Below are 27856 nucleotides of genomic sequence, written 5' to 3' on the forward strand. Positions count from 1 at the left end.
TCCAATGAATCGCGTTTTTGAGGGGCTAAACATGCCCGAAAACTCACGCAACTTTGCACATGCCTCAGAAGTGGCGAAAATTTACGTTTTTTATGGGCTTCGGAAGTGGGCGTGGCAAAATGACTCGACAGCGCCACCTAGAAAAATTAAACGGACGAGCCCCCGATCCACGAATCACGCACGTGCACGAAAATTGGCACACACCTCAAACATGCCAAAACATACGAAAAAGTCTCTTGGAGCCATATCTCAAACCCAACAGGAAGTTGGATATTTTTGACTTCCTGCAGCGAAAAAGTGGCGTTTTTGCCATTTCCAGGCGTTGTATTTTAACGAACTCCTCCTAGGGATTTTATCCGATCGACACCAAAATTGGGTTTTGTCATCTAAAGGCCTTGGCGATGTTAAATTGCGAAGCTTTAGAGTTTTCGTCGATGGGCGTGTCCGTGGCGGCCTCGCAAACTTTGACGATTCGCCACGAGACAGGAAGTCATTATAACTCAGCCATGCATTATCCGATCTGCCTCAAAAATCACACGTTTGATAAGAGTCCTGACCTAAACACGTTTACATGCCGATATCCAGATATAGTTATAGCGCCACCTGCTGGCCACAGGAAATGACATGTTTTACATCGTAACAAACTCCTCCCACAAATTTTTTCGTATCAGCACCAAATTTGGGTTGTGTTATCTGAAAGCTCTAGCGATGATATATTGTGAAGATCTAGAGTTTTCGCAGAGGGGCGTGTCCGTGGCGGCATGACAAACCTCAACGCTTCGCCATGGAACAGGAAGTCCTCATAACTCAACCACACAAAGTCTGATTAGCCTGAAACTTCATATGGTTGATAAAAGTCCTCCCCTGAACACATCCACATAACAATATTGAAGTGGGCGTGGCAAAATGACTCGACAGCGCCACCTAGAAAAATTAAACGGACGAGCCCCTGATCTATGAATCACGCACATGCATGAAAATTGGCACACACCTCAAACACGCCAAAACATACAAAAAAGTCTCTTGAAGCCATATCTCAAATCCAACAGGAAGTCGGATATTTTTAACTTCCTGCGGCAAATAAGTGGCATTTTTGCCATTTCCAGGCTTTGTATCTTAACGAACTCCTCCTAGGGATTTTATCCTATTGACACCAAAATTGGGTTTTGTCATCTAAAGGCCTTGGCGATGTTAAATCGCGAAGCTTTAGAGGTTTTGCCAATAGACGTGTCCGTGGCGGCCTCGCAAACTTTGACGATTCGCCACAAAACCGGAAGTCATTATAACTCAGGCATGCATTATCCGATCTGCCTCAAAATTCACATGTTTAATAAGAGTCTAGACCAGAACACGTTTACATGCCGATATCCAGATACAGTTATAGCGCCACCTGCTGGCCACAGGAAACGACATGATTTACAGAGTAATAAACTCTTCCCACAAATTTTTTCGTATCAGCACCAAATTTGAGTTGTGTTATTTGAAAGCTCTAGCGATGATATATTGTGAAGATCTAGAGTTTTTGCAGAGGGGCGTGTCCGTGGTGGCATGACAAACCTCAACGCTTCGCCATGAAACAGGAAGTCCTTATAACTTAACCACAAAATGTCCGATCAGCTTGAAACTTCACATGGTTGATTAAATTTATCTCCTGAAGAAATCTACATTGCAATATTGAGTCATAGTCCTAGCGCCACCTACTGACAGGAGGAAGTTTGGCATAAATCTGTGATTTTCTCAGGTTTTTTATATATATCGGCTTAAGATATTATTGTTCACTAATTTCTGTCATCCTGAGGCCACTGGGCGGCGGTGAGCCCGGGTGCGAGGTCCCTATCATCGCTGCTTGCAGCTTTAATTAGGGACCGAGCACCGAAACGGTGCGTAGGCCCTATTGGAATTGCTCCGTTTTTAGGGACCGAGCACCGAAACGGTGCGTAGGCCCTATTGGAATTGCTCCGTTTTTTATTATTATTAGGGACCGAGCACCGAACGGTGCAAGGCCCTATTGGAATTGCTCCGTTTATTATTATTATTATTATTATTATTATTATTATTCTTTTCCGGAATGAATCGCGATTTTGAGGGGCTAAACATGCCCGAAAACTCACGGAACTTTGCACACGCCTCAGAAGTGGCGAAAATTTACGTTTATTATGGGTCTCGGAAGTGGGCGTGGCAAAATGACTCGACAGCGCCACCTAGAAAAATTAAACGGACGAGCCCCCGATCTACGAATCACGCACATGCACGAAAATTGGCACACACCTCAAACACACCAAAACATACGAAAAAGTCTCTTGGAGCCATATCTCAAACCCAACAGGAAGTCGGATATTTTTTACTTCCCGCGGCGAAAAAGTGGCGTTTTTTCCATTTCCAGGCGTTGTATTTTAACGAACTCCTCCTAGGGATTTTATCCGATCGACACCAAAATTGGGTTTTGTCATCTTAAAGCCTTGGCGATGTTAAATTGCGAAGCTTTAGAGTTTTCGTCGATGGGCGTGTCGGTGGCGGCCTCGCAAAGTTTGACGATTCGCCACAAAACAGGAAGTCGTTATAACTCAGACATGCATTATCCGATCTGCCTCAAAATTCACACGTTTAATAACAGTCCTGACCTGAACACGTTTACATGCCAATATCCAGATACAGTTACAGCGCCACCTGCTGGCCACAGGAAATGACATGTTTTACAAAGTAACAAACTCCTCCCACAAATTTTATCGTATCAGCACCAAAATTGGGTAGTGTTATCTAAAAGCTCTAGTGATGATATATTGTGAAGATCTAGAGTTTTCGGAGAGGGGCGTGTCCATGGCGGCATGACAAACCTCAATGCTTCGCCATTGACCTGGAAGGCTTCATAACTCAACCCCACAATGTCTGATCAGCCTGAAACTTCACATGGTTGGTAAAAGTCTTCTCCTGAACACATCCACATAACAATATTGAAGTGGGCGTGGCAAATCAACTCGACAGCGCCACCTAAAAAAATTAATTGGATGAGCCCCTGATATACGAATCACGCACATGCACGAAAATTGGCACACACCTCAAACATGCCAAAACATACGAAAAAGTCTCTTGGTGCCATATCTCAAACTCAACAGGAAGTCGGATATTTTTAACTTCCTGCTGAAAAAAAGTGGCGTTTTTGCCATTTCCAGACGTTGTATTTTAACGAACTCCTCCTAGGGATTTTATCCGATCAACACCAAAATTTGGTTTTGTCATCTAAAGGCCTTGGCGATGTTAAATTGCGAAGCTTTAGAGTTTTCGCAGAGGGGTGTGTCAGTGGTGGCATGACAAACCTCAACGCTTCGCCATTGACCAGGAAGTCCTTATAACTCAACCACACAATGTCCGATCTGCCTGAAACTTCACATGGTTGATAAAAGTCCTCTTCTGAACACATCCACATCACAATATTGAGTCAGTCATAGCGCCACCTGCTGGCAACCAGAAGTTTGGCTGATAACTCAGCCACACAATGTTTGACCTGCCTGAAAATTCACATGGTTGAATAAAATCCTCTCCTGAAGACATCTACAAGCCAATATCAAGTCACAGTCATAGCGCCACCTGCTGACAATAGGAAGTTACTTATAACTCAGGCAAGCAATGTTCGATCTGCCTGAAAAATTACATGGTTGATAAAATTTATCTCCTAAAGACATCTACATGCCAATATTGACACACAGTCCAAGCGCAACCTGCTGACAGGAGGAAGTTTGGCATAAATCTGTGATTTTCTCAGGTTTTTTAAATATATATTGGCTTAAATTAATATTGTTCGCTGTTCTCTGTCATCCTGAGAACACCGGGCGGCGGTGAGCCCGGGTGCGAGGTCCCTATCATCGCTGCTTGCAGCTTTAATTATTATTATTATTATTAATCCGCCCCCTATCGGGGCACTTTTGAGGGTCTAAACATGCCCGAAAACTCATGAAAATTTGCACACACACCAAACGCGGTGTAAATAGCAGGTTGATATGGGTCTCGGAAGTGGGCGTGGCAAAATGACTCGACAGCGCCACCTAGAAAAATTAAACGGACGAGCCCCCGATACACGAATCACGCACATGCACGAAAATTGGCACACACCTCAAACATGCCAAACCACACGAAAAAGTCTCTTGGAGCCATATCTCAAACCCAACAGGAAGTCGGATATTTTTAACTTCCTGCGGCGAAAAAGTGGCGTTTTTGCCATTTCCAGGCGTTGTACTTTAACGAACTCCTCCTAGGGATTTTATCCGATCGACACCAAAATTGGGTTTTGTCATCTAAAGGCCTTGGCGATGTTAAATTGCGAAGCTTTAGAGTTTTCATCGATGGGCGTGTCCGTGGCGGCCTCGCAAACTTTGACGATTCGCCACAAAAGAGGAAGTCGTTATAACTCAGGCATGCATTATCCGATCTGCCTCAAAATTCACACGCTTGATAAGCGTCCTGACCTGAACACGTTTACATGCCAATATCCAGATATAGTTATAGCGCCACCTGCTGGCCACAGGAAATGACATGATTTACGGAGTTACAAACTCCTCCCACAAATTTTATCGTATCAACACCAAAATTGAGTGGTGTTATCTGAAAGCTCTAGCGATGATATATTGTGAAGATCTAGAGTTTTTGCAGAGGGGTGTGTCCATGGCGGTATGACAAACCTCAACGCTTCGCCATGGAACAGGAAGTCCTTATAACACAACCACACAATGTCCGATCAGCCTGAAACTTCACATGGTTGATAAACGTCATCTCTTGAACACATCCACATAACAATATTGAAGTGGGCGTGGCAAAATGACTCGACAGCGCCACCTAGAAAAATTAAACGGACGAGCCCCCGATCTACGAATCACGCACATGCACGAAAATTGGCACACACCTCAAACATGGCAAAACATACGAAAAAGTCTCTTGGAGCCATATCTCAAACCCAACAGGAAGTCGGATATTTTTAACTTCCTGTGGCGAAAAAGTGGCGCTTTTGCCATTTTCAGGCGTTGTATTTTAACGAACTCCTCCTAGGGATTTTATCTGATAAACACCAAAATTGGGTTTTGTCATCTTAAAGCCTTGGTGATGTTAAATTGCGAAGCTTTAGAGTTTTCATCGATGGGCGTGTCCGTGGCGGCCTCGCAAACTTTGATGATTCGCCACAAAACAGGAAGTCTTTATAACTCTGGCATGCAATATTCGATCTGCCTCAAAATTCACACATTTAATAACAGTCCTGACCTGATCAGGTTTACGTGCCGATATCCAGTTACAGTTATAGCGCCACCTGCTGGCCACAGGAAATGACATGTTTGACACTGTAACAAACTCCTCCCACAAACTTTCCCGTATCAGCACCAAAATAGAGTGGTGTCATCTGAAAGCTCTAGCGATGATATATTGTAAAGATCTAGAGTTTTTGCAGAGGGGCGTGTCTGTGGTGGCATGACAAACCTCAACGCTTCGCCATGGAACAGGAATTTCTTATAACTCAACCACACAATGTCTGATCTGCCTGAAACTTCACATGATTGATAAAAGTCCGCTCCTGAACACATCTACATAACAATACTGAGTCAGTCATAGCGCCACCTGCTGGCAGAATGTAGTTTGGCTTATAAGTCAGCCACACAATGTCCCATGTGCCTGAAACTTCACATGGTTGATAAGATTCCTCTCCGGAAGACATCTACATGCCAATCTTAAGTCACAGTTATAGCGCCACCTGCTGACAGGAGGAAGTTTGGCATAAATCTGTGATTTTCTTAGATTTTTTTATATATATCGGCTTAAAATATTATTGTTCGCTGTTCTCTGTCATCGTAAGGTCACCGTGCGGCGGTGAGCCCGGGTGCGAGGTCCCTTTCATCGCTGCTTGCAGCTTTAATTATTATTATTATTATTATTCCGCCCCCTATCGGGGCACTTTTGAGGGTCTAAACATGCCCGAAAACTCATGAAAATTTGCACACACACCAAACGCGGTGTAAATAGCAGGTTGATATGGGTCTCGGAAGTGGGCGTGGCAAAATGACTCGACAGCGCCACCTAGAAAAATTAAACGGACGAGCCCCCGATACACGAATCACGCACATGCACAAAAATTGGCACACACCTCAAACATGCCAAACCATACGAAAAAGTCTCTTGGAGCCATATCTCAAACCCAACAGGAAGTCGGATATTTTTAACTTCCTGCGGCGAAAAAGTGGCGTTTTTGCCATTTCCAGGCGTTGTATTTTAACGAACTCCTCCTAGAGATTTTATCCGATCAACACCAAAATTGGGTTTTGTCATCTAAAGGCCTTGGCGATGTTAAATTGCGAAGCTTTAGAGTTTTCGTCGATGGGCGTGTCTGTGGCGCCCTTGCAAACTTTGATGATTCGCCACAAAACAGGAAGTCGTTATAACTCAGGCATGCATTATCCGATCTGCCTCAAAATTCACACGCTTGATAAGCATCCTGACCTGAACACGTTTACATGCCAATATCCAGATATAAATATAGCGCCACCTGCTGGCCACAGGAAATGACATGATTTACGGAGTAATAAACTCCTCCCACAAATTTTTTTGTATCAACACCAAAATTGGGTAGTGTTATCTGAAAGCTCTAGCGATAATATATTGTGAAGATCTAGAGTTTTCGCAGAGGGGCGTGTCCGTGGCGGTATGACAAACCTCAACGCTTCGCCATGGAACAGGAAGTCCTTATAACTCAACCACACAATGTCCGATCTGCCTGAAACTTCACATGGTTGATAAACGTCATCTCTTGAACACATCCACATAACAATATTGAAGTGGGCGTGGCAAAATGACTCGACAGCGCCACCTAGAATAATTAAATGGACGAGCCCCTGAGCTACGAATCACGCACATGCACGAAAATTGGCAAACACCTTAAACATGCCAAAACATACGAAAAAGTCTCTTGGAGCCATATCTCAAACCCAACAGGAAGTCGGATATTTTTGACTTCCTGCCGCGAAAAAGTGGCATTTTTGCCATTTCCAGGCGTTGTATTTTAACGAACTCCTCCTAGGGATTTTATCCGATCGACACCAAAATTGGGTTTTGTCATCTAAAGGCCTTGGCGATGTTAAATTGCGAAGCTTTAGAGTTTTCGTCGATGGGCGTGTCCGTGGCGGCCTCGCAAACTTTGACGATTCGCCACAAAACAGGAAGTCGTCATAACTCAGGCATGCATTACCCGATCTGCCTCAAAATTCACACGTTTGATAAGTGTCCTGACCTGAACACGTTTACATGCCAATATCCAGATACAGAAATAGCGCCACCTACTGGCCACAGGAAATGACATGTTTTACACTGTAACAAACTCCTCCCACAAATTTTTTCGTATCAGCACCAAATTTGAGTGGTGTCATCTGAAAGCTCTATCGGTGATATATTGTTAAGATCTAGAGTTTTTGCAGAGGGGCGTGTCCGTGGCGGCATGACAAACCTCAACGCTTCGCCGTGGAACAGGAAGTCCTTATAACTCAACCACACAAAGTCAGATCAGCCTGAAACTTCACATGGCTCATAAAAGTCCTCTTCTGAACACATCCCCAAAACAGTATAGAGTCAGTCATAACGCCACCTGCTGGCAGAAGGTAGATAGGCTTATAACTCAGCCAAACAACATCCGATCTGCCTGAAACTTCACATGGTTGATTAAACTCCATTACTGAAGGCATCTACATGCCAATCTTAAGTCACAGTTATAGCGCCACCTGCTGGCAGATGGTAGTTTGCATTATAACTCAACCACACAAAGTCCGATCTGCCTGAAAGTTCACATGGTTGATAAAAGTCCTCTCCTGAACACATCTACATAACAACATTGAGTCTGTCATAGCGCCACCTGCTGACAAAAGGCAGTTTGGCTTATAACTCAGCTAAACAATGTTCGATCTGCCTGAAACTTCACATGGTTGATAAGATTCCTCTCCTGGTGACATCTACATGCCAATCTTGAGTCACAGTCATAGCGCCACCTGCTGAGAGGAGGAAGTTTGGCTTAAATTTGTGATTTTCTCAGATTTTTTAAATATATCGGCTTAAATTATTACTGTTCGCTGTTCTCTGTCATCCTGAGGCCACCGGGCGGCGGTGAGCCCGGGTGCGAGGTCCCTATCATCGCTGCTTGCAGCTTTAATTTATTATTATTATTATTATTATTCCGCCCCCTATCGGGGCACTTTTGAGGGTCTAAACATGCCCGAAAACTCATGAAAATTTGCACACACACCAAACGCGGTGTAAATAGCAGGTTGATATGGGTCTCGGAAGTGGGCGTGGCAAAATGACTCGACAGCGCCACCTAGAAAAATTAAACGGACGAGCCCCCGATACACGAATCACGCACATGCACGAAAATTGGCACACACCTTAAACATGCCAAAACATACGAAAAAGTCTCTTGGAGCCATATCTCAAACCCAACAGGAAGTCGGATATTTTTAACTTCCTGCGGCGAAAAAGTGGCATTTTTGCCATTTCCAGGCGTTGTATTTTAACGAACTCCTCCAAGGGATTTTATCCGATCGACACCAAAATTGGGTTTTGTCATCTAAAGGCCTTGGCGATGTTAAATTGCGAAGCTTTAGAGTTTTCATCGATGGGCGTGTCCGTGGCGCCCTCGCAAACTTTGACGATTCGCCACAAAACAGGAAGTCGTTATAACTCAGACATGCATTATCCGATCTGCCTCAAAATTCACACGTTTGATAAGAGTCCTGACCTAAACACGTTTACATGCCGATATCCAGATACAGTTTTAGCGCCACCTGCTGGCCACAGGAAATGACATGTTTTACAGTGTAACAAACTCCTTCCACAAATTTTTTCGTATCAGCACCAAATTTGGGTGGTGTTATCTGAAAGCTCTAGCGATGATATATTGTGAAGATCTAGAGTTTTCTCAGAGGGGCGTGTTCGTGGCGGCATGACAAACCTCAACGCTTCGCCATGGAAGAGGAAGTCCTCATAACTCAACCACACAATGTCCGATCTGCCTGAAACTTCACATGGTTGATAAACGTCATCTCTTGAACACATCCACATAACAATATTGAAGTGGGCGTGGCAAAATAACTCGACAGCGCCACCTAGAAAAATTAAACGGACAAGCCCCCGATCTACGAATCACGCACATGCACAAAAATTGGCACACACCTCAAACACACCAAAACATACGAAAAAGTCTCTTGGAGCCATATCTCAAACCCAACAGGAAGTCGGATATTTTTAACTTCCTGTGGCGAAAAAGTGGCGTTTTTGCCATTTCCAGGCGTTGTATTTTAACGAACTCCTCCTAGGGATTTTATCCGATCGACACCAAAATTGGGTTTTGTCATATAAAGGCCTTGGCGATGTTAAATTGCGAAGCTTTAGAGTTTTCGTCGATGGGCGTGTCCGTGGCGGCCTCGCAAACTTTGACAATTCGCCACAAAACAGGAAGTCGTTATAACTCAGGCATGCATTATCCGATCTGCCTCAAAATTCGCACGTTTGATAAGAGTCCTGACCTGAACACGTTTACATGCCGATATCCAGATACAGTTATAGCGCCACCTACTGGCCACAGGAAATGACATGTTTTACACTGTAACAAACTCCTCTTACAATTTTTTTCGTATCAGCACCAAATTTGGGTGGTGTCATCTGAAAGCTCTAGCGATGATATATTGTGAAGATCTAGAGTTTTCGGAGAGGGGCGTGTCCGTGGCGGCATGACAAACCTCAACGCTTCGCCATGGAACAGGAAGTCCTTATAACTCAACCACACAAAGTCTGATCTGCCTGAAACTTCACAGAGTTGATAAAAGTCCTCTCCTGAACACATCCCCATAACAATATTGAAGTGGGCGTGGCAAAATGACTCGACAGCGCCACCTATAAAAATTAAACGGACGAGCCCCTGATCTACGAATCACACACATGCACGAAAATTGACACTTACCTCAAACATGCCAAAACATACAAAAAAGTCTCTTGGAGCCATATCTCAAACCCAACAGGAAGTCGGATATTTTTAACTTCCTGCGGCAAATAAGTGGCATTTTTGCCATTTCCAGGCGTTGTATCTTAACGAACTCCTCCTAGGGATTTTATCCGATCGACACCAAAATTGGGTTTAGTCATCTAAAGGCCTTGGCGATGTTAAATTGCGAAGCTTTAAAGTTTTTGTCAGTGGGCGTGTCCGTGGCGGCCTCGCAAACTTTGATGATTCGCCACAAAACCGGAAGTCATTATATCTCAGGCATGCATTATCCAATCTGCCTCAAAATTCACATGTTTAATAAGAGTCCAGACCAGAACACGTTTACATGCCAATATCCAGATACAGTTATAGCGCCACCTGCTGGCCACAGGAAATTACATTATTTACAGAGTTACAAACTCCTCCCACAAATTTTATCGTATCAGCACCAAAACTGGGTGGTGTTATCTGAAAGTTCTAGCGATGATATATTGTAAAGATCTAGAGTTTTTACAGAGGGGCGTGTCCGTGGCGGCATGACAAACCTCAACGCTTCGCCATGGAACAGGAAGTCCTTATAACTCAACCACACAATGTCCGACCTGCCTGAAACTTCACATGGTTGATGAAAGTCCTCTCCTGAACACATCTACATAATAATATTGAGTCTGTCATAGCGCCGCCTGCTGGCAGAAGGTAGTTTGGCTTACAACTCAGCCCCACAATTTCTGATCAGCCTGAAACTTCACATGGTTTAGTAAAATCCTCTCCTGAACACATCTACATGCCAATATTGAGACACAGTCATAGCGCCACCTGCTGACAGGAGAAAGTTAGGCATAAATCTGTGATTTTCTCTGTTTCTTTTCATATATCGGCTTAAGTTATTATTGTTCGCTGTTCTTTGTCATCCGGAGTTTACCGGCGGCGGTGAGCCCGGGTGCGAGGTCCCTATCATCGCTGCTTGCAGCTTTAATTCTTCTTCTTCTTCTTCTTCTTCCGCGGAATGAATCGCGGTTTTGAGGGGCTAAACATGCCCGAAAACTCACGAAACTTTGCACACGCCTCAGAAGTGGCGAAAATTTACGTTTGTTAAGGGCTTCGGAAGTGGGCGTGCCAAAATGACTCGACAGCGCCACCTAGAAAAATTAATCGGACGAGCCCCCGATATACGAATCACGCACATGCACGAAAATTGGCACACACCTCAAACACACCTAAACATACGAAAAAGTCTCTTGGAGCCATATCTCAAACCCAACAGGAAGTCGGATATTTTTAACTTCCTGCGGCGAAAAAGTGGCGTTTTTGCCATTTCCAGGCGTTGTATTTTAACGAACTCCTCCTAGGGATTTTATCCGATCGACACCAAAATTAGGTTTTGTCATCTAAAGGCCTTGGCGATGTTAAATTGCGAAGCTTTAGAGTTTTCATCGATGGGCGTGTCCGTGGCGGCCTCGCAAACTTTGCAATTCGCCACAAAACAGGAAGTCGTTATAACTCAGGCATGCAATATTCGATCTGCCTCAAAATTCACACGCTCGATAAGCGTCCTGACCTGAACACGTTTACATGCCAATATCCAGATACAGTTACAGCGCCACCTGCTGGCCACAGGAAATGACATAATTTATGGAGTAATAAACTCCTCCCACAAATTTTATCGTATCAGCACCAAAATTGGGTGGTGTTATCTGAAAGCTCTAGCGATGATATATTGTGAAGATCTAGAGTTTTCGCAGAGGGGCGTGTCCGTGGCGGTATGACAAACCTCAACGCTTCTCCATGGAACAGGAAGTCCTGATAACTCAACCACACAATGTCCGATCTGCCTGAAACTTCACATGGTTGATAAACGTCATCTCTTGAACACATCCACATAACAATATTAAAGTGGGCGTGGCAAAATGACTCGACAGCGCCACCTAGAAAAATTAAACGGACGAGCCCCCGAGCTACGAATCACGCACATTCACGAAAATTGGCACACGCCTTAAACATGCCAAGACATACGAAAAAGTCACTTGGAGCCATATCTCAAACCCAACAGGAAGTCAGATATTATTAACTTCCTGCGGCGAAAAAGTGGCATTTTTGCCATTTCCAGGCGTTGTATTTTAACGAACTCCTCCTAGGGATTTTATCCAATCAACACCAAAATTGGGTTTTGTCATCTTAAAGCCTTGGTGATAATAAATTGCGAAGCTTTAGAGTTTTCATCGATGGGTGTGTCCATGGCGGCCTCGTAAACTTTGATGATTCGCCACCAAACAGGAAATCGTTATAACTCAGGCATGCAATATTCGAACTGCTTTAAAATTCACACATTTAATAACAGTCCTGACCTGATCAGGTTTACGTGCCGATATCCAATTACAGTTATAGCGCCACCTGCTGGCCACAGGAAATGACATGTTTGACACTATAACAAACTCCTACCACAAACTTTCCCGTATCAGCACCAAAATAGAGTGGTGTCATCTGAAAGCTCTAGCGATGATATATTGTGAAGATCTAGAGTTTTTGCAGAGGGGCGTGTCTGTGGTGGCATGACAAACCTCAACGCTTCGCCATGGAACAGGAAGTCCTTATAACTCAACCACACAATGTCCGATCTACCTGAAACTTCACATGATTGATAAAAGTCCTCTCCTGAACACATCTACATAACAATATTGAGTCAGTCATAGCGCCACCTGCTGGCAGAGGGTAGTTTGGCTTGTAACTTGGCCACACAATGTCCGATCTGCCTAAAACTTCACATGGTTGATGAAAGTCCTCTCTTGAGCACATCTACATAGTAATATTGAGTCAAAGTCATAGCGCCACCTGCTGGCAGAAGGAAGTTTGGCTTGTAAGTCGGCCACACAATGTCAGATCTGCCTAAAATGTCACATGGTTGATGAAAGTCCTCTCCTGAGCACATCTACATAATAATATTGAGTCTTTAATAGCGCCACCTGCTGGCAGAATGTAGTTTGTCTTATAACACAATCTCCACACAATCTCTTATCTGCCTGAAACTTCACATGGTTGATAAAAGTCCGCTCCTGAACACATCCACATAACAATATTGAGTCAGTCATAACGCCACCTGCTGGCAGAAGGTAGTTTGGCTTATAACTCAGCCACACAATGTCCCATGTGCCTGAAACTTCACATGGTTGATTAAATTCCTCTCCTGAAGACATCTACATGCCAATCTTGAGTCACAGTTATAGCGCCACCTGCTGACAGGAGGAAGTTTGGCATAAATCTGTGATTTTCTTAGTTTTTTTTTAAATATATTGGCTTATATTATTATTGTTCGCTGTTCTCTGTCATCGTAAGGTCACCGGGCGGCGGTGAGCCCAGGTGCGAGGTCCCTATCATCGCTGCTTGCAGCTTTAATTAGTTTTACTATTCCCTACATTGACTCGTGGAGAAAGATTCTGATCTCCATAAGCAAAAACTGTAAAAAAAAAAAAAGCATATAAAAATGGAGAATGTTTTCTGTTAGGGTTGTGTTTTGGGGCAGGGTTTTATTTATAGAATGTACAGTTCATGGGTGTTTTCACACCTGCCTTATTTAGTGTGGTTGAATCGCACTTGATTTCATTCTCCCTCTTGGTGCAGTTTGTTTGGGCAGGTGTGAATGTAGTAATCACACTTGAGTGTGCACCAAAAGCGGATCAAAAAAGCGCACTGAGACCTCCTTAAAGAAGTGGTCTCGGTATACTTTTAAACGAACCCTAGAGCGGTTTGTTTGTGGTGAGAACATGATCCGAACTAGAACAGAACCAAGGGCAAAAAGTACTGTGCCTATTTGGACTTATCCAGCTGCCGTGATCTCGCTCTCTTCTTCTCTCTCTATCGAGAGGGAAAAACATACCTGATGGATTGTTGGTAATATTTACGGAAGATGACCATGTAGCAGTTTAGCAAAATTAATTCATGCCTCTTCCTGAAGTGAATTGTGCTGTTTGCAATGTATTAAAACATGCATTTTCCAGCCACACTTCATTCTCAAAATGTTTAGCTTGTCAGAAGTGATTTATGCAAACTATAGTATACTATGATCAGGGATACAATCAGCCAGCGCAGTTGTCCCTCGTTAGTAAAAAGGTGACAGTTCGTGTCTGCTGGTTTGTTTACTTGTAGGAGTTCTATTGGTATTTTCCGGTTTGTTAATTCTGACCAATCGAAAAGCAGTTTAGGAAGTACGTTCGATAACATCTGCCCAATGAATGATGTGGATTTTATCACATGACTGCATTTTGGTTCTTTTCAACTGGTTAAGAACAAAGCAGTCAGTGAAGTAGGAAATCGACCCAAAAACGGCAGAAAAATGCTACAATGTATCATTTGTTGCCCTTGGTCTGGACCAAATGCACCAAATGTTTAGAGGTAGGGTGAGCAAAAGCCATATAAAAAGTTTTTATGGTATAAAATACATTAAGTCTATGAAGAGTCTGCATAAACTGCCAAGAGTTCTTGAATACATGGTTTATGAGGACACAAATATACACAATAATACATTCTGCAATCTGTGAACATGGTTTATGAAGACATTTTCTGTCAGAAAAATAAAGCATTATTCTATACTGCATGTCCAAAAACTGGTGTTGCAAGGAACGTTTGGAATTGCTTTGTTTGTAAAAGTTATGTTTGCACATTTATCTGTTTTCTACATATTTTTGCTAAAATAATTAAAGTGGAGAGCAACACAAACCCAAAATTTGAAAAGTATTCTTGTAGGTTCCATAGCAGTATTGGATTCAAGTCCTCCTGGGATGTTTCTACCTAAAAGTTGACAAGTCATAATAACGACAGACTTTGTTTTTTTTTCTAAGAAAATACAGCATGGTATGTTGACTATGCTCATAGACCTTTTTCATAAAATACAACATTACCCTTTATTATTTGCATGTATGCTTAAGGAGGATGCTTTGAACTTCCGGTCGGCAGCTTGATGTGTATAAAGAGTCACATTTGAATAGCTTCAAAATGTCTTAACTGAACTAATACTGCTGTTGATCAGAGCAACCTCCTGGACTGATCATTTTAAAAATGTGAGACAATGGGAATGAAAACAACTGCTGCAAGGTATTTACCCTCATCGTCAGATGGCATCTTGTGCCATTTAAATGTAGCATCTTCATCATCATCATCATCATCATCATCATCATCATCATCATCATCATAATCACTTTTTCTATTTTTTTTTTCAAATATATATAAACAACCCAAACAATTATTCACCATAATGTTTGAAGTATAACGGCTTTAAAACATCTTTTAAAAGCTAAGTTATGCATCCCAAAAATACTCCGTAAGCAACTCAAAACGGTGTTAACACTTATTTTTGTATCAAGATTTACCAGTTTTAAATGCTTTAAACGAAAGTTCAAAGTATCTTACCGGAAGACACTATTTGCTATGGCGCCCTTCATGCTGCAACAAAGAAAAAGGTCTATATAGAATCTCGTCAGGGTCCCGATTTATATTTAGTGGCCTTAACTAATATGTACTTACACTGAAATTATTCATTGGTTACAATGTACTTATTGTGTAAATACATGTTTTACATTGTACTTATGATTGATTTAGTACCTGTATGTAATTTCATCTGTAAATAATTTCTGTAATTACTTATTGAATTACACTGTTGTCCATCCCTTACACATTAACCCACACTTAAACCCACCCATACCTATAAACCTTTGCCTAACCGACACAAAATTGCACTACAAGTGTTCTGCAATACATTATAAACACAATTAGTACACTGTATTTAGTTTTTGATGCAAATATATAGTAGTTAAGGCCACTTAATATAAAGTGGGACCATACAAATATATAAAATGGTTTGTATAATTAATTTCCCCCAACTCAAAATTTTTGTTGAAGAACATTTAAAGGTTCCAATTTGCATCAGTGACCTCATGATGATGATTATCTATCTACATGACTTGAATGCACCAATAGAACACATGATTAATGTGATCCAACATTGTTAGTTTTACTTCATCAGGAGTAGTACACATTTGTTTTCCATCCTCTGAGGAGGCTAATACATTTCCGATTCATTGTCACTAAGCTCATTGTTCTGGTCACACTGACAACCTTTTAAGAAATGTTTCGTCATAAAAGGTTAATACATTATCAGTATAGTATTGCACTGCATGAAGCCCTTTTCAAACCAAGTAACTGATCAATGCTGAACAGAAATTCATAAATTTCACCTGACAACAATAAACACCACTTCACTGGAAAAAAAACTGTGTAAAGCTGTCCTTTTAATGTGTTGCTTTTTTAGCCCTGGTCTGGATCATTGCCTAGTATAGTGTTTGTGAGTAATAACTAGCTGTACTCGCCTGCCTCTAAAAGTAAAGTGTGTGTGTTGCTTTACCGCCTGAGGTGGTGGAGGGGTCGTCATCAAGACCTGTCTATTCATCGTCTGTTTAACTCAGCTTCACCTTCAACCACCATTGTAGCTTATAATATTTCTGCCACTTACACCTCTGTGTCAGTGTCTATGTGCGTATGTGTGCATAAAATTGCGTTTGAGGCAAGGTGAAAGTGTGTGCTCAAGGCAGCTGAAGCGTATATATAAAATCAACTGTGTGTGCTTTTGTAAGGTGTTGAGGAGGTCATTAGCCTTTCACAGGCAACACAACCACACACTCTTGTACACGAGCACACCGCGGCGACGGTTATCATTAACGCTATAGTCGATCCTGTAGGAGCCACATCTTCTCTGGTTCTCCTCATTTCCTTTCATGCCTCTTTCTCCTTCCCACCAACTAGATTAAAGTGTCGACATCCCGCTCAAAGCTGCAGCACCATTGACGCCCATGCATACTCTAGATATTCTAGTGTGCACTAGAGTGAGCACTCTAAAGGCAGGGTTTGTAATCAGTATCACATTGTGATGTGCTGGAGAGTTTGTGGATGTTTTAGGGACTCACATCAGCAAATGTTTCAAGTTTGTAAGGTTTTGCTATTATAAATCATGCAATTTTGGCTCTAATATGGATTTACTATGTTTCTAAAGGTTTGTTTGATCTTTTGCTTTGATTTGCCATTCATTCTGAGTCAGATGGGACCTGATAAACCAGTGTTTTTGTTTTCTTTGCAACATTTTGAGTAGCAAAAGTATAATCAGTGGTCAATGTTTTGTTAGATTGGACTTTTTAAATAATTTTGCCTATAGGTTTGCATATGTTCTTTTATAATTCCTTATTTAATTACACATTTAGGCAGTGTTTTTGCACTACATCATTTTTTTTTCGCTCAGTTTCCACTAGAAGTTGTTGCGGTGTAACTCAAAAGTGAAACTTCACTACTCTGCAGGCTCTCAAAAAATGCTGTGCTACCATTGACAACAACATTTCCGTAAACCATCGTTAACTAAGGTCGCAAGTTCTGTCTTTACAAACATAGTTCATTGATTTGGTGTTTCTCAAATCCATTGCTCCAACGAACATTCGCAAACTGCATCGCAAACTTATACGCTTCCAACTACACCTCTAGAGCTGTAGTTCGAAGCATAGTTCCTAGCTGTGTTCCATTCTCAGTTATCTGCCTATGCCAGTGGTCACCAAACTCGTTCCTGGAGGGCCAGTGTCCTGCAGATTTTAGCTCCAACCTTAATCAAACACACCTGAACAAGCTAATCAAGGTCTTACTAGGTAAAAGACTTAAATGTCCATAACTGCTAAATGTAATTTTTATTAAATTGAGATGTATACATCACCTAAAAGCTTAATAAAAAAGCTTTTTTGCTTAATGGTGGGCTGCACAGTGGCGCAGTGGGTAGCACAATCGCCTCACAGCTAGAAGGTCGCTCGTTCAAGCCCTGGTTGGATCAGTTGGCATTTCTGTGTGGAGTTTGCATGTTCTCCCTGTGTTTGGGAGGGTTTCCTCTGGGTGCTCAGGTTTCCCCCACAGTCCAAAGACATGCGCTATAGATGAATTGGGTAAACTGTTCGTAGTGTATGTGTTTGAATGAGTGTGTATGTGTCTCCCAGAGATAGGTTGCAGCCGGAAGGGCATTCGCTGCGTAAAACATATGCTAAATAATTGGCGGTTCATTCCGCTTTGGCAACCCCAGATTAATATTAAGCCGAGAAGAAAATGAATAAATGAATGATTAATGGTTTGTTAGGATGGGACAATATTTGGCTGAGATTCTGATGGTTCAAAAAAATCTAAATATGGAGAAAATCGACTTTAAAGTTGACCAGGCTCAGTTAATAATAATGCACATCACTGATAGAAAAGTGAGTTTTGATATATACAAATGCAGTAGGAAATTTATAAAATATTTTTACTTGTACTCACATTACAAAAAATACAAAAGGACAACATAAACATGTAACAATAAGCAATTACACTGAAGAGTATTTTTAGGAAAAACAAAACAATAAATAAATAATTTTTTTTTTAAATAAAATAAAAGAAAACACTAGTGCAATCTTATATACAGAAAATAAAAGTCTACAATGTGCTGACCATGGTATCCAGTACCAAGCTATGAGTAGGAGCGTGGGGAGTAGAGTCAAGCTAAAGAGTTTGTGAAGGGGTTCCCACAGTTTAATGAAGTTGGGGGTGTGAGATCTAGTACATTGAGTTGTGTTACTCATATTCATGTACAGACTATGTACCTTTTGTTCTCTCTCTCCCAGCATGTCTTGTCCTCTCGCTTCTCTTATTTTAAAAAATGAGGAGAAATCAATGTAATACAGCTCCTGAAATTCCTCCAACCTCTATTCCCGACATTCCCAATGCTTCCCTTTTAAAGGAATTTCTTACAAACAATGTGCAGCCCAAGATTTGTGTGCTCCTTTGTGGTCAATTGCAATAAATCAACAAATTCAACTGCTACTATAGCATTTCAATAAGGAGAGCAAGCTAGATGACCCCTTAAGCTCAAAATTCATAAGGCTCCTTGTATATCTCTGTCTCTCTTTTTTTTTTTTTGCATGGAACCCCCATGTCTCGTTATTCGGCTCAACACATTTCCAGCACCGATAAAGTCTGCCGTCAGAATGGCACAGTCGGCACTGAAAAATGAGATCTGTGGCGTCCTCACGCACACACACAACATCTCGTCCAATCTCGCGCCATGCATCAAACAGCACGACGACCGCCAGACACCACTCCATTTCTGTCACTCGTAATCTGACCGCCATTCTAAAGATCAAAGCCGAGCGACACAACGTTTTATTTGTTTTTTATCCTTCTTTCTCTCAGCTAAAAGTGTTTATTGATTGTACCAACAAACAGTCTTCAGTACTGGGCGAGAGACGGGAGACTCGTGCATGTCAGTTGTGTCACGGGGGGCCTGTTTTGTTACATGCTATCAATAGGTACCCCAGCATAAAGAAGGAATTTTGGATTTGTCTTTATATTTTTGGATTTGTGAATGTGTGTGTGCTTGTTGATGACTTGAGGTGTGTGGAAAGATTACAATTAGTAAATCTATAAAATCGTAAAAATTATAAAATTTGCTACTACTGTAGACCTGGATCGTTGTTTCTTGCTTTTTAAATGTATTTTTAATGTGTTTCTTTTAAAGTAAAATGGTTGATCAGTGCAAGAAACCGAACATTTCTTTACAGATTCATTACATTTAATCCACAGGTAGTCCTGAATGCATTCATAACAGTCTGGAGTATGGGCTTTCATTTTATAATACCTCAATCTGTCGAGTCACAGTTTATATTTTTGTTTTGACTGGGTTTGTGATTTTCGCAGTGTATGTATGAACATTGCACTTGCATTTTGTAAAATCATCAGGTACACAGCTTGTCTAAAAATGCTTTAATGAAAAAAGAAAAAAATATTCACATTCTCGCTCTCTCTCTTTCTCTCTCTCTCTCTCTCTCTCTCTCTGTTTGTGTGTTTTAATTGTCATACAGGACAATGGATGGCTCAAGGTGTCTTCTGTCAAAGCTGATGCCTATTGCACATTGATCATTGTTAGTTAATAGGGTATAATGTACTAACGCTTTAGTAATGAAAGTAATGACATTAGGTCATTTACAATATATAAAGTATATTACTGAATAAATGTAATGTGAAGTAACTCCATCTGTTATAAACATGTGCCAAGGTTGTGTTCAGTCCATAACCGTCCTCAGAAATAAAAGAACAAAAACTTTCACAAAGCTGTCACAAAGGTTTCAAAAGGTAAACGTTTGTACCATATTAGCTCCATATTGTACCTTTAAAGGGGGTATCATGCAATTTCTGCATTCCGAGTTATTTACAGTGTTAAAGAGTCAAATCATGAGACACCTCCGAGTGCTCGGCCTATTTTGGAGAGATTTGCGAAGCTGTGTCTTTCTTTAATAAGTATAACATTTTTTTTTAAATATGTGAGCAATTCCAGCGTTATGGATGTGACATTTGCTGTAAAATATAAATTTATAGATTACAAAATTATATATAAAATTATGTTAACATCATTTTGAAACATCTGTTTATATTTAACAAAACAACTAACCACAGAGGTAAAAAATAGAAAAATATCAGTCAGTAAACATATTTTATTTTTAAAATAAGGGAAATAAACATGCATTATGGATATGACCAGAAAGGTTTGCGAGTTTACAGTATACAACATTGAAAAAATTCTATGAACTAAACTGCACAACCCAAAAGAAACACTGCTAATTAAAAGGAAAAGAGTCGGCTCTCTATAGAACTAAAACTCATTTGTAGGAGAGGCTTGGGTGTTGTTGGTAAAAAAATATGCTCTGTCTAACCTCATTACTTTGTTCATTATTTGGCCACAACCAAAAATTGTTACTTTGTGCCCCGTTCTCCCCTACCGTGTGAATTCTGTTACAACCTAATAGCCACAGATTAGTTTATCCAATAATTTGATAGAGTTGCCAAAGAAAGACACAATTATTGTCCAAAGGACAGCTCAAAGTGGAACATCAATGAAGCTGCCAAGGATTGCAATAAAGATAATAATAACAATCACAATTTTAGAAAAGATTCTTAATGTGCAGTTCAGCTGTATTATAATAACATTTCTTTAGGAATTAAATGTAAAAAATAAACAATAAAATAAATACACACACAGAAAAAAATCTATATGTTCCGCATGATTTATACAAATAAAACTAATGAGAAAAATAAAGTTTAATGTCTGATAAAGAATATTTATAGATACTTTTTCTCAGGTCACTGTCAGCTGAAAGTTGTGGCAGAATGCTAGTAGTGAACCTTGCTTTGTTATTTACTTTGAATTAACACAAATGCCTCATTTATGGTTTAAGGTTCTGCTCTTCATGTCGACACCACGGACATGATTCTCACTCTGGACAGCCATCCTTCTTCAAAGAGCCCTACTTTGCCATCATGCCGGTCACTCTGATTGGCACCGATGACGGCAGTTCTCGACTGGTAAGGTTACCATGGCAACAGGGGGGTCCCTAGGGGCAAAAGCGGTACTGAAACAGAAAAAAAATGAGTCATCTGTTGATTAGGTTAGGAAGTGCATTTCAACCTTTTGCCAGTTTTGTCCCTGCTTTCATTGGTAAGCAAAACTACAGCGGAAGCTCGAGATAGCGTTTACCGTTGATCACCATTGAGTTGATAGACCATTTTTAGTGTCTTGGTCTTGGCAGTCAGCTATATTTAACACATTCTGTGAGCTTGTTAATTAACACAGAGTCGTGTATCGTCTGCCCTGCTGAGCAGCCTGTATGTGAACAGTTACAGTCAACTGTGTGTGTGTGGAAAGTGTGTATTCACCTAAAGCACAACTCACCTCTGATTTAGCTCCTGTTTGACTCCAGTTAGAGCACAGACAGTGTGTGATATTTACCGAAGCGTCCGGATTGACCTGGGTGACACCGGGTCTGTGGTGTGTGTGTGCAGGTGTTAATTGGGGGTGAAGTGGCGGTGTGAGAGGGAAAGAGGAGGTGTTGATGTGTGGACATGTGTGCGGTGAAAGTGAGCCACAGGTGACATGATGCTTCTGTGACTGGAGATGCACATCTACTGCAATCTGCAGTCTCGCCACAATTACTCTGTTTCTGTTGGGTTATCTCTCTTTCTCTCGCTGTCTTTCACACCCATTCAGGCATTCAGAGGTGCTAAAGTGGGCGTTTGTGTTCTTGTTGTTCAGGTGATTGTATTCACTCTAGTGTTGTGTTCATAACAGCCAGTGTCCTGGCTCTAGTTCTGGAGGTCAAACAGACCCTGGTATTAGGATCACGATAGGATTACACATAGATGAGGGAGACACATTCCTGTTTACACCTGCTGTTTTATTTTCTAGCCTCTGAGAAGTTTTTGGTCTCTTTTGTCAAATTTTGAACTCATTCAGAATTTTTTGGAAGCAGTCTATGCGTGGTTGTATGTATGGGCTTTTTCTGATTTTTCAATCCAATTTTGGACACAATAAAGCTTGCATATTAAATATCTCTGTATAATAAAATAAACAAAAGAGTTAAAGAGACTCTTAAACTTGATAAATAAAAGGTTACAAAGTTTGTGCCATGGCAAAGGTAAATCAAAATCTGTAAGGTGTGAATAATAATGATACAGTAAACCTCAAACTCTGTAAACAAAACTTATGATGATAATGAAATCTGAGCGTTCATGTAAAAAAACTATCTATCATTATTCAAATACATACTGCAACATTACAAATTGTGAAGTTGAATGACTTCATTACCCCCTGTGCAAAAAATCTTTCAGATGGAGTGCTAGTGGCTGGGATGCACAAGAAAAGAAACCAAAAAGCCTCTCTGGCGACATCCTATTAAAAAACTCGTATACTGCTTGTATACGGCACTCATTTTCACATGTGTTGTCAATCTGACCTAAAGTGAGAGGCGCATGTGCGTAGATTCCTTAATCCTCCTCAACCCCTTGCAATGGACTTTTTCATAATTAGACAACCATTAAGCATTTTCTCAGAAGATGACAAACGGACAAACCATTGCTGCAGCTCCGATGCAAGTTTATGGAGAAAGTAAAAACCGCTGCATTGTTTTTGCAAATCACGTGTGTTCCACGTACCTCCATTGGAAATGACAACCTTACACCTCGAGCTTATTGGCATTGCTTCCAAAGCACGCTCAGCAGCCACATTTTAATAAAACTATAAGGATTCATACAGAAACTACTTACCAAATCTTTTTTTATCGATATTGACAATGGTGTTCGGTCCATAAACATTGATACCGATTTTATCGCCCAGCCCTAGGAGCAACAGCTCTCATTTCTGCTCTGTTAGCAATAAAACTACAACAAATACTGTGTATTTGTACCTTAAAAAGCAATGTCATTTAATCCAAATGTACAATGTCAGCACCTCAGTTTAAATCAATCTATTAGACTTCTTTAAAAACAAAAAAATGCTTGCTGGCTATTTTAAACATTATGTTTATTGGGTTTTTACAGGTTAAATACATCAATATATACTATATACCAAATATACTCCCCTAAACATGATCCAATCTATAGTGCCACAAGTAAACCATGGATAAAATCAAACAAACAATCAAAAAACATACTGTAGAAGGTGATATCTAAGCCTTCTGTATTGTTATACAAAGTAAGAATTAAAGCTGCCTCAGTATTTGAAAAATAAATCTTGACTCTTTTTTAAATGAATGTTCGATGTAACAAGGAAGAATTTTGTTGAATTAAAGAGCAATTGTAAAACTTGAGTATTTCTGAATAAATTCAACCAGCCTAAAATAATATAAACATTTTAATTCAATTAGCAGCAAAGAAGTTTCACGGACCTGTTAAATGTACCATGTTGAATTTTCACATTTATATTGTGTTCATTTAACACATTAACAGCAGTTCAAGTTTACTTGATTTGTTTAGATGCACAATGGGTGCTACGATGAAATCATGTTGATTCAACAAATTACTTTTTGAGTGCAAACTTACTTTAGAAACTTGTAAAACACTTATAGATTATAGATCATAGACTGATTCAGAGGTTCAGGCACTTCTCAGTTCTCTATCCTCCTGATGTTCACACAGAATTGCTGACAGTCGGCTTACATCACTTCAGAATGATGATGGTGAATGCAACCAGGAAAACTATGCTAAGGGTAAACCTAATATATGTCATATAATCTTTTGCTTGCGTTATATCTATTGCTTTATACCTTTTTGAAGTTTTACAAACTAATTTCAATAGGAGCATGTGATATGATTGACCGCAGCTGGTCTCTCATCTACAATCATTAGTTAGCCAATCAGATTATTCCAAACTCACTATAAGTAGCCTGGCTGAGGGCCTACTCACATTATGTACAGTTGCCTTGAACTGAGCCAAAGCATGCTTTTCCCCCAACGGCTCGCACACACATTACATTCGGACCTGAGCACACTTACGTCATCAATGATGCGCTGTTCAGTAAGCGCTTTTGATCAGCACAGTGGAGATTTCTTTAGTTATATTGTTTTAGCAATTTGGGATGCAGTGACACGCAGTCGAATATTTCGCCAAACAGATCAGCCACTTTTCATAAACAACCATAAAGTTCTTGTGCTGCAGAAATGATGAGGTTTCCTAAAGGTGCAGCTGTCGTGCAGAGAAGGGTTTGCATCTTTAATAATCTACTACAGTTTGCGTTCATTGAAAGGTAAGAATGATTTATAAATCCATATGAAGCAGCCCCTTAAAAGTCATGTCTCGTCATCAGTTTCAGGCTCAGGCGCTCTTTGCACTCACACTATAAGCGTACCGCCCAAGTGAATCGCGCTTTGGCACACCTCTTCCAACCAGGCCAGAGCCGGCCAACTGAACCGTCCCTGAGCCCGAGTGCACTCATACTTCTCATACGATCCGGGAAATGGGCCTGGGTACGGTAAAGATAGCATCGTGTGAGTACTCCCTAAAACTACTTCCTTCTCTTCGTTTCCAAAGAAACCCCCCATCCACCCCATCTCCCCCTTTCCTCCTTTACCAGGGGAGCTCTCGAGAACTCCCTGATCTCGTACAAAATAAAAGATTGTATATGACTGTTTTCAGTGTTGTTGCTACTTGTATACTTTTTGTTGTTTTTTTACAATGTATGTTTAAGAAACTAATTAGATTTTATGATCATGTATTGTATATTTATTAGTTTATGTTTTTGCCATGAATATAGCCAATTCTGCTGATATGGCATTAAAACCGAAATAAATAAATAAATAAATAAATAAATAAATAAACAAACAAACAAACAAACAAACAAACAAACCTGATCTCGTACTCTCCTCACATGCTCATCAACCAGGCGAGGGCCCTGGGCTCAATTATCTCAGAGCTCAGGGTTCTCTCCCGGGACAGCATGCCAAACCTGCTATTTTTATAAAGCAATATCTAAGTGTGAACTCTTGAAATATATTTTAAACTTGAATAATTTTTGTTATATGTCTTGTGTGCATCATAAAACTATCCTTGTTGCTGACATAGTCCTAAATGGCAGTAAACAAACTTACAAACTTGAAACATAGAAAAGAAGGACTTTAAAACAATAGTGGCCTTTTAAACTTTTCCAAACTTGAGTAGAGCTGCTCTACTTGGTGTTAGAGAGAGCTGAAACACTGACCGCAGTACAGTGCAACAGCTGTTCCCGACTCCTTGCTTTTCTGCAGGAAACAAAAAGCTTTGCATGGTCGCTCAAGTGATGTTTTTTATTGACAGCTGTGGACACGAGCGCACTGTGAGTTTGGCCTCTCCAGCATGCGGCTGAGAGATCCTCTTCACTTGAGAGACGGAATTAGAATTGGAAATAATCTGATTCGCCCTCGCCGTTTCCCTCATTTGCATGCTAGAGGCGACACCTGTGGAACATGCTAATGAACGAATGAAATTAGAATAATATTTAGTTTACTCGCCAGTCCATAGGCTTGTGTGGGCAATATCATAAGACACTGTTTATGTTTCCATCCCACTCATGCGCACACAAGCGTTTGGTTATTGCGTACATCACAATCTGTGCACATCCAGTGGCTTCATCTAGCTGTGTTTTAAAAAAAATGCGGTCCTCTAATGATTTTAATTGCTTAGCTGTTTAATCAGTTGTGTTTGAGCTCATTCTAAGTATGAGAGTAAATGGAGGTTGGCGTTTGTGTTAATGTGTTTGCACCACTGGATTTCCAATGTGTGTGTCCAGGCAGGGTTTCTCTTCCTCTGTGATGCTGATGGCTCTGGGCTGAACTTGTCAGCGTGAGGTTCTGTTATTTGGACAGAAGTCAGAGATATTCTCTTTCTTACACTGTTTTTTTTCCCTCTTTCTCATTCTCCCCTCTGTCACAGCTCTGTTCATCAGTGTCTCACAAACATTCATCTGTTCCTGTCCCTCTTCCACCTCCATCTAACTGTAATCTTTCTGTTGTGTACTTCTTTTTTTCACAGACAACGCTTTAGCTTGTGTTTTTGCTACTACAGCCAAATAAAGCTAAATAAGTTTCGCTTTCTAAATACCAAAAATGTGTTACTTTTTGTTTAGCACTCTTGTATATTATTAATATACAGTTTAAGTCAGAATTATTAGCTCCCCTAAATTATTAGCCCCCTGTTTATTTTTTTCTTACAATTTCTGTTTACAGAAAGAAGATTTTTTTCAACACATTTCTAAACATAATTGTGTTAATAATTCATTTCCAATAACTGATTTATTTTATCTTTGCCATTATGACAGTAAATAATATTTTACTAGATATTTTTCAAGTGACATTAAAAGGCTTTTTAATGATTGTTTAATGTTGGTTTGTTCTGAAGACTATCGAAAAAATATAACCTAGAGGGACTAATAATTTTAAAATTAAAATTAAAATGATTTTTAAAAAAAATTAAATTTACTTTTATTCTAGCCGAAACAAAACAAATAAGCCTTTCTCGAGGAAAAATATTATCAGATATACTGTGAAAATTTCCTTGCTCTGTTAAGCATTATTTGGGAAATATTTAAAAAAGAAAAAAGTCAAAGGGTGGCTTATAGTTCTGACTTTACATTAATTTTGAAGTCATTAAAATATATTTTTATATTATAGTTAATATGTTGCTGTTATGCCCCGTGTGGCTCAGAGGATGATAAAGGGGTAACATGATTATGACAATCCAAAATTTTAAGAATTTCCCTGAGACGTTTGCTGCTATAAATCAACACAGACAATGGAGGGGCAAAAAAGGTGGTTAGCTTTATTTACAATGAAGAGAAAGAAAAAGAATATTTAAATCACCCAAAATATATTTACAAATGTGTACAATAAATGCAAAATGAAGTAAACAAACAAACCTGATAGAGGGAAGGAGAATAAGCAGTGCCAAATCAAAGAAAGTAATAAATTAAACACCTGCTAATTAATCCCGCCCCCTACTCCAAAAAACTAAAGAGAAATATGAAAAGAGGAAAAAAAAAAACTTCTATGGCGTTACATGCCCCTTAACCTCCTTTATTCAGCTGCAATGACTTCTAGGACTTCTTGAGCAAGTTTTGTGCTCAAGCCTGCATTGATGCATCCTCGATATCAAGAAGCAATTCGGGAACTTTCACATGTCCTCTGTTCTTGCGGTCTTAACTTTTGAAGCTGAACTTTAGCAGATGATGATGACGTTACATGAGAACACGAGGACGCAAGAACGCTGAAGAACGCATATTAAGTAACAGCCTTTTTGAGTCTTCGGGTTTTTGAGTCGTACTTTCATCACGTGACAGCATGTAAAGATATGACTCAAAATAGAAGACTCGAGAAATAAATGGATCAAATCTTTTTCTAGCTCGAAATGCATATGATTAGCTTCTGGCTTTCATGTGATAAACGAACGAATCAAGTCGAGGACTCAAGAGATGAATGGATCAAATCTTTTTCCAGCTCTGACTGCATATGATTGGC

At 40.4% G+C, this 27856-nt stretch overlaps 2 protein-coding genes across 22 annotated transcripts in view; one reads left to right on the plus strand and one right to left on the minus strand.

Moving 5' to 3' along the window:
• fbxl4 (F-box and leucine-rich repeat protein 4) overlaps window positions 1-27856 on the minus strand; it is a 420342-nt gene that overhangs the window by 272017 nt on the left and 120469 nt on the right. The gene's annotated exons all lie outside the window — the stretch shown is intronic.
• The window catches only part of pou3f2b (POU class 3 homeobox 2b), a 343731-nt gene that overhangs the window by 189278 nt on the left and 126597 nt on the right, over window positions 1-27856 (plus strand). For 19 of the 20 annotated variants that reach the window (XR_015510229.1, XM_087285087.1, XM_087285089.1 and 16 more), the window contains one exon: window positions 21274-21400. The exons of the other annotated variant lie outside the window; for it this stretch is intronic. Coding sequence is in view for 17 of the 19 variants with exons in the window: in XM_087285087.1 (XP_087141213.1) it covers window positions 21274-21400 (127 nt within the window). In the remaining 2 variants the exon portion in view is untranslated. The remainder of the gene's footprint in view (window positions 1-21273; window positions 21401-27856) is intronic. 20 annotated transcript variants of the gene reach the window in all.

Source organism: Danio rerio, chromosome 16, assembly GCF_052040795.2.
Source record: "Danio rerio strain M-AB ecotype USA chromosome 16, GRCz13ab, whole genome shotgun sequence".
Lineage (NCBI taxonomy): Eukaryota > Metazoa > Chordata > Actinopteri > Cypriniformes > Danionidae > Danio > Danio rerio.